Here is a 15,979-nt window from a genome sequence, read left to right as displayed (position 1 = left end):
CTGCAATAAGAAGTACGTATCTATTGGGTCATTAAACCCTTGAGTATTCTAGCTTACTATTAACGCATGATGAATTAACTATGCCTGTGTGCTGCTTTTTCTGCTGAATTATATTTTGCTTGTTCAGCTTATTTTGAACAAGGGTGCTTGCGCATAAAAGTCCTGCCAGTAGCTATGGCAGCCATCTTCATCCTCTACTTTGTTCCTACATGATTGATGTACAGGCATTAGTGAGGCGTTTGACGCTTTGGCCTTACAAGAGAGGTTTCTCGGTTGGGAAGCTTACTAGTGTGAGATGTCATCCTACTTTACTGGTGCTATACAATATGATAGACATCAAAGAATTTGATTCGGTATAAACCTGTTTCACTGGGATTACAGCGTCATAACACGGTAAACTTATGCAAGAACAATGAGTGCGCGCTTTCAAAGGATCAATGTCCATCATCATTACTATCACTATGTGTAATCAACTTTGATTAAAAATCTACTGCCCTTAATAAAATCCTTTTACCAAAGAAATGCACTGTATGTCTATAAACTTTTTTCAGGCAAAAAAGAATAAAAGAGCAATTAAAAATCTAACTACTTTTTTCAAAAACGCGATTTGTTTCTGTTCAAAAGCAATGGCAATTACCAGGATGTGTGCGTTATTAGTTAAAAATTTGGGCATATAGATAAATATACGTAATACGTTAGATAAAATGGATGGCAATATTAAGAGAAAGTGGCCATGAATAAACTCTAATAATGAGGTTTATGTGATCCATAATAAAATGACAACTTCTTGTTCCTGAATATGTAATAACTGATAAACCGTTGTAACAAGAAGTGTTAAATATAGGAGAAACCTGCCACACACTTAAGGTTATAAGAAAAAATAGCAGCCGTGATCATTTGTGACATATTAGTAGTATAAATCAGATAGTGGAATCAATCAAATATATAGATAATTACACATCTCTTATTTAATAATCTCAAACGACTCCCCCATTCTATATTACTATGATTCTACATAATTAGTTGATGTCTATATATAAAGTAGCTACATTTACTATGATACGACGAGCCTTATGTGTTTACGCACATGGCCCGTTATACTGTCATTGTTGGCAGTTTATAGCCAAAGTAGTACTGTATTTCTTTAATGTTATACTCAGTTATAATGATCCTTGAGGGCAGTCATAGTTTTTATAGTTATGCAAGTGTCGAAAAGTTTACTTATAAGGAGAAAAAGATGTTTTATAAGCTCAACAAACGATATATACAGATATTGATGATTAGGGAACATGAAGGGGTCATTTTAGATAGTGCGGTATTAGATGTGAAAAGGATAAGCTGTAATAAGCGGTACATGATAATAGATGACAAAAGATATGGTTTTAACGTCTGGCCTTTCGTTTGTAGTAGACGAGAACAGAAAATACCAGAAGGTTAAAGCCAGTAAATGCGGCAATAATACCAAAATTGCGCCATTTGTTGGCTGCATCCCAGCCAAAAGTGCCACTGTAGTATTCTTCGGCTGTAGTATAAGTACAGTATTCACATTGTGTCGTGCTGTTTGAATTAGTGATATAACCGGAGCCGCCGTTGGCAAAGAAATCTGCCATGTATTCGCCACACGTTTGGTTAGGGGGAGGTGCAAACTTGAATAAGTCGCCGTTATTGCACACAACCGGCAGGTTCTTTAATTCGTTCACCGCAAACCCTTCCATGACATAGTGAAATGGATCTATGATGAAAAAATGATACAGATATTAATAAAAAGACTGTCATATAAAGCCACTATGAAGCAGACTTTTCAAGGAGATTTACCAAGCCAATACATCCAAGCGCTCCAAAAACGGGGCAGTGAAGATTCCGTTTGAGCCATGCCAGCAAAAATAATTACGGTCGTAATAACCAGTGGATCAAGAATTGCAGCAATGTATGGGTTCTCAGTGAGACCACCAAGAACAAAGCCGATGGATACCGCCCAGAAGATGAAGAAGACCAGCATAATGTAGAAATAGCCACAAGCCTCTGAGGTGTTGACAAAGCCGGCTGTCCAGTAAATACCAAACATGTACAAGGCACAGAGGAAAAGAATGTAAGGGATCTCCACAAGGATGGTGGAGATTGTAAAGGGCATCCAGCCATAAAAACGAGACGCGTACTCGCTTCTAAAAAAGACTCTTTCTTGCATAAACTTCGGCTGTGCGAGGATGATCTATATTCGTAAAGAAAGGATGTGTTAGCTATCACGAAATAACAAGTCTTTTTTCTATTCTACTTTTCAACTTTAAAAAATGTACTAACAAATGCTTACCATCATGTATCCCAATATCATTGTGGCAAACAAAAGGAATAAGCGACTCTGCATATCCAGCGATGTCAGCGTCAACTTCCAAAAGGTAAAACCAAGAAACAACGAGATGGAAACGACAGTGATGAACCGACCCAGATTGTAACCGGAGGAACGCCAGTACACCAAACTAAGACGCTTATGCACCAAATAAAGCTGAGTCCAGAACGGGGCGGCATAGGTGAGAGCTTTGCGCGAAGGGTTCATGTTGGCGGTGTTGTGGATGGTTTCCAGTTCGTCCTCGAGGGCCTTTGCCTCCTTTGAGCTCATCCATACATCAGCCCAATTTTGAGTTGACGTATTATTGACAGCAGCAGCAGTACCTGCACCGACGACCTCGAGGATGTATTCAGCTGGATTGGCCTCAGGTGCACACTTGGGACCGCCGTTGGATTCAAAGTAATCGATCATGGTCTTTGCACCATGGCCAATTTCACCATAATAGGCAGTGCGACCACCACGTACGAGCAAGAGCAAATGATCAAAATGTTCAAACAGGATAGCAGAAGGTTGATGGATTGTGCACAAGACAGGCCAGCCGGCATCAGCAAGCTTGCGCAAGAATCGAACAATGTTGTATGAGCTCTGGGCATCCAATCCGGAGGTAGGTTCATCCAAGAAAATCAACTGTGGTTTGGCGACAAGTTCCATGGCAATTGTTAATCGTTTGCGCTCCTCAATGGAGATACCAAAGCCATTTTCAATTTCACCAATCTGAGCATCGGCAATATCTTCCATCTCAAGTAAGTTAATAATCTGTTCGACATAGGCATCCTTTTCGCTTTGGGGCACTTTTGGATCTTGACGGAGGTAAGCAGAGAATCGCATGCCTTCGCGGACAGTGACTGCAGGCTGATGAATGTCCATCTGCTCACAGTAGCCAGTGATACGCTCAAAGTCTTTCATGAGAGCCTCATTGTTCAGATAGATGCGACCTTCGACCTTGCCAATCGTCTTGCGGCGAGCGAGTACGTCCAAAAGCGTGGTTTTACCGGCACCTGAGGATCCCATCAACGCAGTCAGATGACCAGGCTTAACGATACCGGAAACGTCATTGAGAAGCTGTAATGGACCGCCCTTGAAAGGGACCGAATAGTTGACATGATGCCAAGAAAAGGTTGTGCCCGTCGAGATGGTATCCATTTTTTCAGTGATCTTCTGCTGGCGCTCGAGTCGCTCTCGCTCTTCTTCATCGGTACGGATCTTGGGAGCTTTTCCAGGCAAGTACAGTTTCGTCAAGGAGCCACTGCCACCGACTTGAACATATTCCACCAACAGCATATTGAGTGCTGTGAAGAACAAGAAAATTGCGATAAGCATGACAAAGTTGGGTGCCCAGAGCCATGTGGGTTCAAATCCGAGTGCTTCGCGTAAATAATCGTCACCAAGCACAAAGTTTTCGCCTGGGTTTCCGCCTTTCATGGTACAGATTTTATGTGACCAGTCTTCATAGCCGGTACCAAACGGAATAGAGTTGCCCGGACCTTCACATGAGTAGACTTGTCCGTGCATTTCATTGATAAGTAGTGCCTTGAACCCATATGCCAATGGATCGAGCCAGTGTAGCCTGTTGTTATCATGATATCAAGAAAATTTAGGATTAAAAGCTAATTTTGCTTGATAACTATAATGATGAAAGACTTACCAGAAAAACCATGGATGCATTGCATCGTAGGTGATAAAGTAACCAAGATACAAGAAAAATACGATAAATGCAAGACAACTTGCTTGGTTTGCAATAACAAAGCTGTTTGTAATGATACCGAAAAAGCGAAAGAAACCAATCATGGCAAAGGTGATCCAGACCATAATAATAAAGAATGCAAAGAATCGACCGGCATCAGAATAGAGACCCATCAAAAAGTATGAGCTCAACTGGTAAATAAGAACTGTTTTAAAACAATATGAGCATCAAGTATGCGTTACGTAAAAAAGTAGCAGTACACATTCAAGATATCTGTATACTAACCCTGAGCAACAGTGAGAGGTACGTCAACTACGACTTGGGAGAGGTAATAGGCTGACGGCCGGTACATTGCAAAATGCTTGTGCTTTTCCAAAATGGGGCGACCCGTCATAAAATTGACTAATTCTGAATGCGACACAAAGGAATTGCAGACCACGGTGAAACAAACGGCACCAGCACGAGAGATTGCACCAGCACCGGTTAGTGGACTTTTGTAAAAGCAGGAGCCAATGACAAAACCAAGGATTAGGACTGTTCCGTAACGAGAGATAAGCGCCTCGTAACTCTTAGACAAGAGCTGGTATTGGCGAATGGTCAAGGCGTTGACTTGTTGATAGAAAGACACAGTGTACGGGTGACTCTTTGGCGCATATCTTGAATGTTCCTGTGCTACAGCTTCCTTGAACAAATCAGCGGGCTTTTCGTTGGTAATCTTCTGCGCGTAATCGTCAAGTTCGACCATCATGCGTTTGTATATGGTTGACTCCAAATAGCGCTGCTGCATATCCAGTGGTGTTTCTGGAGTATTATATCCTGGTTTAACCTCGCGTTCGAGTGGGTTGCAAATTCCAGTCAAGAAGTCAGGAGTGCTCTTGCGTGGTGGACAATAGAATCCGAGTTCTTCAAAGTAAGGACGGGCTTCTTTGACAGGACCAAAATAGATGCAGTAGCCGTTATCGAGCAACATGACCTTGTCGTAAAGCGCAAAAATGCTGTTGGAAGCTTGGTAAAGAGTCGAGACGGTCGTTTTGTGGAGGACGTCGGTCATGACACGCAGAGATCGAACATAGTCAAGCGCTGAAGCTGCGTCAAGACCACGCGTGGCACAGTCCCAAATGTTGATTGAACTCTGAGTCGTCATGGCCTCAGCGATAGATAGACGTTTACGCTCGCCTCCGGAAAGACCACGGACGGAGGCATTGCCGACCATGGTATCCATTTTCTTGGTCAAGCCAAGCATGTTACCCAGCATATAGATGAGCTTCTTACTGAACACTCTCTTGGTTTCGTCAGGCAATCGATTACCAGGCGTTTTGGTTCGCAGAGCAAATTCAAGAGTTTCCTTGGTTGTGAGCCTATACAAACAAATTTGATTTCTTAGCATCAGTATATTGCCTTAATTTACTCCTTTTATTCAAGAGAATAATATGGCTACCACTTACGTTGGATAGTGAATATCTTCTTCTTCCATGTAAACAACTTGACCTCGATAATGTTTTGAAAATGTGACGGGATCAATGCCGCCATAACTAACATCGCCATCGACCTTAGTATACGAAGCGCGCATATTGGCCAAGACACGGAGCAATGTGGTGCATCCAGCACCAGGACGGCCAAGGACAAGAAGCATTTCGCCTTCTTTTACATATCCAGACACTGGGTGGAGGATTGTTTTGGTGCTACCGCCCGTACCAAATCCAAAATATTTCCAGGGTTGTAAAAGACTCAGAAGGCCTGTAATCACAGTTGGGATCGTATGTGCATCGGCACCAACGCCCTATAAACAAATACCACAATGAATGAATACAAATCAAAGCGCCCTCATAGACAAATCACCCATTTTGTGTAACGTAAAGCAACGGCGTGTTTTCTTTACCTCAACTTCAAGGTTTTTAAATACTAGGCCCAGATGCTTCGGCTTCTTTCCAGCTTGCTTATCTTCATAGGATAATCCTTGCAGGAACTGATCTAGGTCAAACGCCTCTTCTGACACCCGACCTTCTTCACCAGCCTTGTCAAAATCAGCGACGGAGTGACGGCTAATTCGCGACAACTCTTTCTTCATCTCATGATACTCCTCAATGGCAGCTAATATTTGGGGGGGGGTAAGAGTATAGAATGTATCAATTAACGCGTACCATGCACATCTATCATTCATGCGATTCTTTTAATTTTTTACAAAAGTTGCAAGTACCTTCAACATTAACGGTATCCGCGCTCGCTTCGCCATAAGTCTCATTGTGGCCAGCCTTTTGATTGAAATCGTGATCTATGGTGACCGTATTTACTGACTCCGCGGCAGATGGGACATATGGGTACTGAGGTGGTGATGGAGGGTGCTGATGTTCACCGCTTTTTTCCATTGTATGTATTTTGCAGCGCACGTCGCAGCAGTAGGAGGAGGAGAAGATAAGGTCCTTGAACCTGATCTGCGCTGCCCTTTTTATACCTTTGATGAGCTGACAAAGCAAAATATTTTGCAAACGGATCGCGGAATTCTAATGAGCCGGAGGGACACTTCCGTTTCAGAAGATATATAGGGGGGACAACATGCTCATGCTACGAAATCAATGGATGCTACGTTGTTGTTTGTTTGATTATTAGTACACACAGATCAGCAGTAGTAGTAGCAGCAGCACCGCCTATTACACCTTTAAGGCTGCTCATACCGCCATTATCATCACCATCATCATTTTATTCTATCTCCTTTTTTTTCCTACATTTTTTTCCTGTAGACTGGTAGGCACGAATTTATTGGATGTATAATCAGTCTTATCTAACGCATGGATCAGCAAAGTAGTACCCAAATGATACCGTAGTCCGCTCCGCCCAATGGAAGGTGTAGCTGTTTTTGGAAGGTGCTTGCGTTATCCTTTTTTGTTTTTGATAGTCAATCCACTTTGCTGCGCTTCAATGGACTGCGAATCATAGGTATCAGTTTGATTGACGGGCCAACAATCGTATTTTCGGAATGTGTTTACGTACCTATGATCACCTTTCAATTGTTTCAAGATAATGGCTTGATTTGGACCGCAGTCAAGATGATGGTTGCTGCAAAACTATTAGATCGGTGACACACTAAAATGGAATGCTGATCATACATGAGCTTTCGGCTGACAAATACAAGTCTAGTCGCGTGTACTTCTGTGTGTGTATGCGTGCCGCCTCTGAAAAATTTTTGCTCTGTTTTTTTCACGCGTAGCATTGGAGCCAAAATGGTAAAAATCAACGATGTTAGCAGTGGGAAAATATAACATAACACGTTTCTTCTTTTTCCGATACATATATCGTGCATGATGCTACAAATTCTACTTTTAATTTTATTCGCAAGTATTGATAGCTTGAATAGAAAGCATAGCGTGCTACCATCATAGTTAGCACGGCAGTACAGCGAGTGGCTTAGTCAGCATCAGGAATAATATCAACGATGACTGTATTAATAATCAAGCAAATATCATTATGTGGCACCAAGACATCATTCATCCTTTTAGCTTTAATTTGATATGAGCAAATAATTTCAATGAATTGTGGTGCAATTTTCATAGATAAATACGTTATCAACTGCACTTTCACATCAAAGATAAAAATCATCCGTTGAAGAGCAGCAAAGGGGACGTTTCAAAAACATTATGTCACGCAGCAAAGACACCGTAGAATATTCATATTTTATGGTATTTCTAATTATGTGAGCTTATACTGCATACATCACGCACGTACAAATACCAGCAGTGTTGCATCAGGTTCTGTTAACCTATAATGTGAAGCTCATAATTTCTTTTTAGCTCGTGTTATGGTCAGTGGTCTTTGGCCTTTACCCTGCTCTATAAGGTGGTCATACTGTTGATTTACAAAGTAGTAGGCGTAGCACTCGCTAAAAGGATTACAACAAGATTCAGCATTTCCTGTTTAAATAATAAGACATTGTGTGCACAAGTCTAAAGCCATAGAAAATTCTTTGCTACCGCATATTCTCGACATTACTGCAACCTGCACTACGACAAACAACAGAGATGCACTAGGTTAGATATAAAACTGTGTTTAGCAAAAACAAAAATGCTCAGTTCCCGGGCACTGCATATTTGTGTACGTACATACATGCTTTCTTTCTGGAGAGGCCAGTAAGAGAAGTACGTCTACCCGCACCGATTTATAACTGCGCGCTTATAGTCATTACTTTGATGTGGCGGCAGCTGTTCTACAGTATAATGATATTTACTTTAATCAGCTTTCATGCCACAATGGGCACCAGGACTAGCTACCGATGATAGCTGTATCATATTTTTTCGAATCTTGAATCGATCTACACACTTATATTGATGCTGATCATAATCAATATAGGTCAGAGGTAGTAGCAGCACAGACTAACGATTAAATTACACGGGTGAGCCGTATACGCCAACGGAATAATCAATACCGTGGTAGATCAAATTACCGATGCATAAAGTAGATGAAACAGACAACCTAAAAAATGCTGCAAGTTGGAAGGAAATAATGTTTGATTAAAAAAAGATGGCCATCGGTAGCAACAAGAACCGCCGGAATTGGACGAGAATTAGTAACATATCCGCAGTATAGCGCTATTACTAGGTAGTTCTCAATCTCCATGGCCATCTAATATATTGAAAATGCTACTGCTACTTGAGAAGTTGTCAAATTTTCAGAGATAGGAGCTGAAACAGTATTGTTAAAAGAAGTATGTAGTCTAGAACATGTGCTCCTCATTATACATGTTTACCAGGGATAACCCGGGAGATCTATTCACCGCCAATTTCCAAGCAACATATAGCAATGCATCATTCTCAAAGTAGAAATGCAGAAAAAAAGAAAAGCTGTTGCGTAAATAAACGATAACAGAGAGTTTCTACTACACGTGTGCATCAAGTACCCACTACCTCACATATTTCTATTTTGTAATAAGAGAATTTCTGAATCTGCACTCTGCTTTAAATTATGATGACGATCATGAGCGCGAAGAATAACACGCTTTATATAATTCAACTTTTTGACAGCGCAAATCTAATGCAGTTATTTTGATAATAAACAGGCAGTAAAGTAAAATTGTTCTCTTCGAAAGAAAACGGATGTTCCATCACTCGAGCATGAAATTAACTTTTTGATCGGCATGGACTAGATAAATACAGTGTCACTGCTTTATTTCGTTTGCATACATGGCGACAAGAAAGAGTGAACAACCGACTTTTTCTCATAAGGATAATACGCGATTTCTATTTCTTGCTTTCAGCTATACCATCAGTAGTGTAAAGATATTTACGTATAAATGTAGGGTGTGCTGTTCCAAATTTGTACGCAATAAAGAAAATTTGGATCGTTTTCATACAAACCCGTCTAGCGTATTCTTTATGACCATGGGTTCCTGATTTCGCGTTACACCCGACGATGACCTTTGATGGCCGGTGCTTTTTGAGGTTTCACCAGCTCAGATACGTCACCACTTTTTTTGACTTTCCAGAAAATTTTCCAACCACGCTTTTTTGGCCCTGTTCCTCCGAAGGCTCCTGTCGTTCTTCCTCTTTCTCTTTTTGTTTTCTAACTTATTGCCATGGTAGAAGAGACCAACAAGGACGACACCAAGCTCGATACAAAAGTCGACTTTGAGTTAAAGAAAAAAGCCAACAAAAAGAAGAAAAAGGCAGCTGTATCAGGACCTGTTGCACCCATTGATCCATACTATGAACAAGTTATGCACAAATACCCAGTACTTTTACGCAACACCAAGACCAAAGGACGTCATGCCGCTGCTTCCGAACAACTTGGTGAAGGCACAACAGTCTGTCTAGAACAAGCAACAGCATTTGTCGTTCGATCCGAATATATCGATCAGCATTGCCACGTATGTCTGGATTCGCTCTCTACTAAAATGATGTGCTCTGACTGCAGCAAAGCATTCTATTGCTCCAAGACGTGCCTGGAACGTGATGATACACATGCGTTGGCTTGCTCAACCATGGCGCAAGTCGATAGCATTGCTCGGGTAACAGATGTTGATCCAGATCTTTTGCGGCTAATTACGCTGTTACTTGCACGACGCCAACGAGATTCTTCTGAGAAAGAGAACGACGGCAAAGACAAACAAACCAGTACTCCGACCCCGTTTTGGTGCACCAACGATCTTATAAGCCATCGCGACCATGCCAATCCAGCGTTTATCCGGGTAGTCACAGAAGCAGGTAAGTATGCAGTATCAACGAATAATGCATTCTGGAAGCGGGAGCTCTGACGTTTGCTTTGATGGTGACGATCACGGAAAAAGGTGAACGGCTATTATCCGAAATGGCAGAGTCTATGCAAGTTCCAGTCGATGACTTGGTTACGCTCGCATGCAGGTAACCGGGATACAGGGCAGCGACAACGGCAACGACACCGACAACAAGAGCTACTTTGGGTCTGAAACCAGCCGACGGCTATATTTGTTACTAATGTGTGGGAAATGCGTGGGGGATTTTGTCTGTGTGTTATTTATAGGATCAATTCAAACGCACACGGTCTAGGCGACAACGAAGCGCGCAACACGGATGTAGCACTCGGACTTTTCCCTGTCGGCGCCATGTTCTTTAACCATGCATGTAACCCAAACTGTGCCTTTGTAGGTGTCCAGAACGGCCAGCTCGCTTTCAGAACGATTCGACCTGTACAGAAAGACGAAGAGCTGACAGTCAGCTATATCGATCTATACGCATCGCGTGACGAGCGACGACAGGATCTTTGGGGAACAAAGCATTTCTGGTGTAAGTGCAAAAGGTGCACATCGCCTATGGATAAGTCTGTGGATCGATTCTTGCAGAGCATCGTGTGCGAGACATGCTATCAAGATGTCTATGTGGTTCCACCGTCTTCTATGGAGGAACTTGTTCATGGAAGAAGAGTTGAGCCAAGCGGAGAATGGAAGTGTGCTAAATGTGGCAGTGCTGCATCCGCCCAGTCGGTGTCCTCAACGATTGAGAAGGCTCAGGAGATGTATATGGAAGGATTGATGGCAATTCGAAAAGCGCGTGACTATCGACGAGCACGATCAAAACTGGAGCCTTTGGTGACGACGGTGACGATGAAAAAGTCAGAAAGTGATAAGGGCGGCGACTTGCATCCACGAAACGCCTTGCGTCTCAATGCATCGATCCCCCTTATGAACTGCCTCAGACACAGCCAGGATATCAATGCGGCCATCAACGTCAATCGCTATATTATCGATACTATGGAGGAGCATGCCAAAGAAAGCCTGCCGAGAAACACTGCTGAGATATCGGATTTTTGGCAAAATCTGGGCGAGCTATGTGATCTCATGGCCAGTAAGACTCAGGATCGTGCTGCGCTGAGCAAGCGGTGGCGAAAGGAGGCTCGGGAAGCGTTTGACCAAGCTGCTAGAGTACGATCTGTAGTATTTGGTCCAGAGCATCCAAAGACAAAGTTTGTCATGAAACTTGCAACCTCTGTATAAACTACACTTTTGTCATATAAAAATAAATATATATTTAAGTCATGTGAAGTGGCACTACAAAATGATGCCATCCAGTACGCTGCACTCGTGAAACAGTCAGTTACATATGACGGGCTTTATATGTATGTGTGCAGTGTGTGATAGATTAATAATCAAACCAGCGTGGTAAAGTTTTGCGGCCTTTGTTCTTACATGGCAACCATTCCACGATCCGGATCAACACAAGGTCGATTATCTCATATTAGCGCTTAATGCACGGCCAGCAATTAACACACTTATTATAGACGACGATCGGCAACCGGTCGCTAGCGATCCGGTGACGCACCGGCACTTTACCGTAAAGTGTTCTACTTATCTTTTCTAGTTTTTGCTATCAGAAATGTACCGCTGACATGAACTATCATAACGTAGCTCCGGGCAACTGTTGTTGGTTTACTCATTGGAAGCGTAATGTGCTTTTCCAACATGTACTTTGGTTTGCAAAGCGGCTGGATCTCCATGATGTCGCTTCAAGCTTCGTTGCTAGGTTATGCTATATTCAAACCCTTCCGTGATAAGCTCCGTACGCCGTTCGGGCCCATTGAAAACGTTGTTTTGCAAACCACAGCAGTTGCCACTGCCACAATGCCTCTAGCAGCAGGTTCGTTCTCATGGCAGGACTTATAGGTGTAAGTGATGAGAGATACTTAAAAAGTGCTGGTATGTGGGTATTATATATATTAGGCTTTGTCGGCATCATTCCTGCTCTAGGTCTTTTGACGAGCAATGATCACCCAGACGGACCAATTGTACTCTCTAGTTGGCAACTGGTCCTTTGGTCGCTCGGTGTTGCATTTTTTGGTGTATTCTTTGCTGTTCCACTTCGTAAGCAAACCATCATCCACGAGAAGCTGCGGTTTCCTTCTGGAACGGCCACGGCGCAGATGATTTCGCTGTTACACCAAGATCCGCAAGAACCGATCCTTCGCCGTCGCCATCAATCTAGTCGTGACTCAGTCCTTGAACACGAAGATCGACCTTTGCTTGTATCGTCTTCAAGTCCTACCTATTCACCCACTTCTACCGGATCCAACCAATCTGGCGTCGCACTTACTCCCATCGCCCACTCGGATCTACACACTTCCACTCGTCAACGTGAAGGTGAACAAGACTGGTCGCTAAAGTTACATGCACTGACGATCTCTTTCAGCTTATCGTCGGCCTATACTCTTTTATCATACTTTTTTCCGATCATTTATGCTCTCCCATTATTTAATTGGCTTTCATTTAACCTAATTGATTTTGCAAAGTGGGAATGGTACTTTGCGCCCAGTTTGAGCTATGTTGGTCAGGGCATTATTATGGTAAGACTTCATCTGGACTACCTGATATCCAGTAAAATTGTGATCGCTTTTCTTTTACTGATACAAGTCGTTAAAATTAACAGGGATTGCCTACAACACTGTCAATGCTACTGGGATGTGTTATTGGATGGGGCATATTGTCACCAATCGCACACTACGCTGGTTGGGCACCAGGTCCTGTTTCTGACTGGAAAACTGGATCCAAGGGCTGGATTCTGTGGATATCTTTGGGTGTCATGGTTGCAGAGTCTGTAGTATCGCTGGCCATCGTCTCTGTACGCTCTATCATTAAACTTACAGCCCATAAAAGAGCGCGTGATGATGTCAGGTATCAGCGTGTTGATGCTGATGAACAGTCATCAGATGCTGACACAGCCGAATCGCATATCGAACAAGAATGGGTCGAAGAACAGGAAGGAACACGAAGCAAAGACGAAAGGGAAGAAAAGGATGCTCCTCCAGAACAACTGGTCAAGACCTCTACCACTATCATTGGTCTCGTCGCTTCAACATTACTGTGTGTCTGCGTCATTGCAATTCTCTTTGGTACCGATGTGTTGCCTATTCGTATGGCTATTCTAGCTATAGCAGTTGCTATGTTTCTGAGCGTGTTGGCTGTGCGCGCATTAGGCGAAACGGATCTTAATCCGGTAAATTTATTCAATTTTATTTTGTTGTTGTTGCTCAGTCGAACTAAATGATGAATGTGTGACCAGGTAAGTGGCATCGGAAAGATCAGCCAAGTTATTTTCGCCATGGTTATGCCCGGAGGAATCGCAGCAAATTTGATCGCCGGTGGTATTGCCGAAGCAGGTGAGAATAATTGTACATACATTTTTTTTAAAAATGATTATTTAACTATTTTACGATAATAGGTGCACAACAAGCTGGCGATCTAATGCAGGGTAACTATTCAGATATTATATACTCATACGCTTCGAGCACTCTTGATTTTTAGGAGCGAATTCATGCTAATTAAGAGCCATTCTTCACAGATTTAAAGACGGGACATTTATTACAAGCTTCACCCAAGGCACAGTTTTATGGTCAGCTTATTGGATCGTTTGTCAGTGCTTTTGTTGCCACGGGTACTTTATTTTTTTCTCAAGAGCTATTGATGGAATGATTAAAAGTAAACTAACGCGTCATGTGTACAAATACTCTATAAGCTGCATACAAGCTGTATACCACAGTTTACACGATTCCAGGTCCAGAATTCCCGGTACCTACAGCCCACGTATGGCTAGACATGTCACGACTTGTCAATGGTCATCCTCTTCCACCACATGTGTCCGAATTTGTTCTATTTTTTGCTTTAATCTTTGCGGCCTTGGTACTGCTCAAAGAAACAAAGCCAGGGCTGGAACACGTTGGATGGCGACGATGTATTCCTCAAGGCATTGCGTTCGCTATCGGCATGTATAATCCACCGAATTTCACGCTGGCTCGTGTGATTGGCGGTTTCCTTGGTCACTGGTGGGATCGGTACTGTGATGTTTTGGAGGCAACGGATGGTAACAGGAATAACATGGATTCGTCGATTTGGGATAAATTATTTGGGCGATATCGCCGACACGTGGGCAAGGTGTTTATTATCATTGTTGCTAGCGGATTTGTACTGGGTGAAGGAACGTTTGCTATCGTTAATCTTGTTTTAAGAGCTTGCAACGTACCTCACTTTTAGAAAAAAGAACCCAAACTCTATATTAGTAGAACTATAGAACTACTTGTGTATATTTATCTTTTCTTTTACCTCATTCTTCTTTTTCCTCTTCTCTCCGCTTTCGTTTTATCTTTAATTAATGAATACCAAGACTTTATTATACTAAAAAGACAGCTGTTGCAGCTGATCAAGCTCATCTTTCGTCTTGATATGTACGTTTTTGCAAACTTTTCATATCTATTATCAATGCCACAAGAGAGCGGCTAGTGGTGTACACCTCCGTTGAACAGGTATATGAGAATGCCTGGACCCTACATGTAAGTTCTAGATGAAGAGGAGAGGTTTACCGAATAGTGTACAGTACATTACGTATCATATTTAGCAAATGGTTTTTGGATGCTACCGTGCCGGGCTTGAAGGACTTGTAAAAATGTTGAATGGTTTTAACAATTATCTGCTCATGCACTCTTCACATTTGCCTATTGCCAAGGGCCTGGTCAGTAACCCATCATTTTTGAAGGTACTACTGTACCGATGTAAGTTTCTAAAGCTTTAAAAAATAGCAAAATTGTGGGGCTCTTGTATTCTTGCTGATCTTATATCATGGACTGTATGGTCGTCTTGGACATAATGTAGGGCAAAATTATGCCTCCACGTGGCCCCTCGTACAATTGGTTGGGATTGAGCCTTCCAACCTACGGTTTTGATCACACATAAGTTACTATCATATGCTTCCGGCCGTATCTTCTTTAAATCAAACTACAGTATTTTCTTTGGTATCAGATATGCTGACATGTCAAAGGAAACCAAAAATACCATCTCGCATCGTTCCCGTGCTTTGGAGAAATTGAAGGCTCACATGAGCTCCTTGTATACCATCCACAGGGTTGCTCCAATTGTTGATCTATAATCTCACGATACGTCCGAAAGACATTTTTACGACGTTTTCACTCCTGATTATAGGACACGAGGACAAGATATGGATCCATCATCCATGAAAGGAATGGTGTAACGTACGTTTGATGTATATAGACCGCCAAATCATTATTGGTTTGAAGTAGTCAATACGGGTATTTCTTGTTAGGAGAAGTGCAGTACAAAGGGCGACGATAAGATGCTGTACAAAAATTCTTTGATATGAGACAAAGCAATAGGGCTTTAATTTAAAAAAGCGTATTGGTAAATGTGGTAATCTTAAACGGAAAATCATCGGAAGACAGTCTGAAGCTTGAGAACCATCATATTGTACTTCCTCAAGATAATCATTACTTTCAAGCGCGAACTGGTCGCAGCCACTGTGTTCTATGCCATATGTGGGTGATAAGTGAAAAGTATGACACGACGACTATTCTTATCGTAACTGTATAGACAAAAAAGATTCAACAGAGAAAATGTAATAAAGAAAAGCATTGCTCTACATATGTCGAACTGCCTTTACATGAAAGCATATATGGCACTCCAAGGGCAGCTCGATCTCAAACGATCGCCC

The 15,979-nt window shown here is 42.3% G+C and overlaps 3 protein-coding genes across 3 annotated transcripts; 2 read left to right on the top strand and 1 right to left on the bottom strand.

Moving 5' to 3' along the window:
- Window positions 1-1,249: 1,249 nt before the first annotated feature.
- Window positions 1,250-6,394, bottom strand: BDB00DRAFT_912271 (ABC-2 type transporter-domain-containing protein; the record flags this gene model as incomplete). The annotated part of the gene is made up of 8 exons (XM_053128671.1): window positions 1,250-1,732; window positions 1,816-2,209; window positions 2,309-3,911; window positions 3,990-4,233; window positions 4,314-5,386; window positions 5,474-5,808; window positions 5,908-6,119; window positions 6,226-6,394. 8 exons carry the CDS (start codon window positions 6,392-6,394, stop codon window positions 1,383-1,385), a joined length of 4,380 nt encoding a protein of 1,459 aa, XP_052978067.1. The 3' UTR covers window positions 1,250-1,382.
- Window positions 6,395-9,179: 2,785 nt separating this feature from the next.
- BDB00DRAFT_831481 (uncharacterized protein) lies at window positions 9,180-11,546 on the top strand. The gene is made up of 3 exons (XM_053124125.1): window positions 9,180-10,219; window positions 10,303-10,375; window positions 10,515-11,546. Exons 1-3 carry the CDS (start codon window positions 9,592-9,594, stop codon window positions 11,482-11,484), a joined length of 1,671 nt encoding a protein of 556 aa, XP_052978066.1. The 5' UTR covers window positions 9,180-9,591; the 3' UTR covers window positions 11,485-11,546.
- Window positions 11,547-11,623: 77 nt separating this feature from the next.
- On the top strand, window positions 11,624-14,683 carry BDB00DRAFT_831476 (OPT oligopeptide transporter protein-domain-containing protein). Its single transcript, XM_053124124.1, has 8 exons — window positions 11,624-11,821; window positions 11,896-12,124; window positions 12,208-12,827; window positions 12,911-13,477; window positions 13,544-13,640; window positions 13,703-13,732; window positions 13,823-13,915; window positions 13,997-14,683. The coding sequence occupies exons 2-8, from the start codon at window positions 11,935-11,937 to the stop codon at window positions 14,509-14,511; spliced, it is 2,112 nt and encodes a 703-aa protein (XP_052978065.1). The 5' UTR covers window positions 11,624-11,821; window positions 11,896-11,934; the 3' UTR covers window positions 14,512-14,683.
- Window positions 14,684-15,979: the final 1,296 nt, after the last annotated feature.

Source organism: Zychaea mexicana (genome assembly GCF_025766255.1).
Source record: "Zychaea mexicana strain RSA 1403 chromosome Unknown BDB00scaffold_54, whole genome shotgun sequence".
In the NCBI taxonomy this organism is placed as follows: Eukaryota; Fungi; Mucoromycota; class Mucoromycetes; order Mucorales; family Lichtheimiaceae; genus Zychaea; species Zychaea mexicana.
The sequence above is the reverse complement of the archived record's forward strand: the minus strand, read 5'-3'. Positions and strand labels throughout refer to the sequence as shown.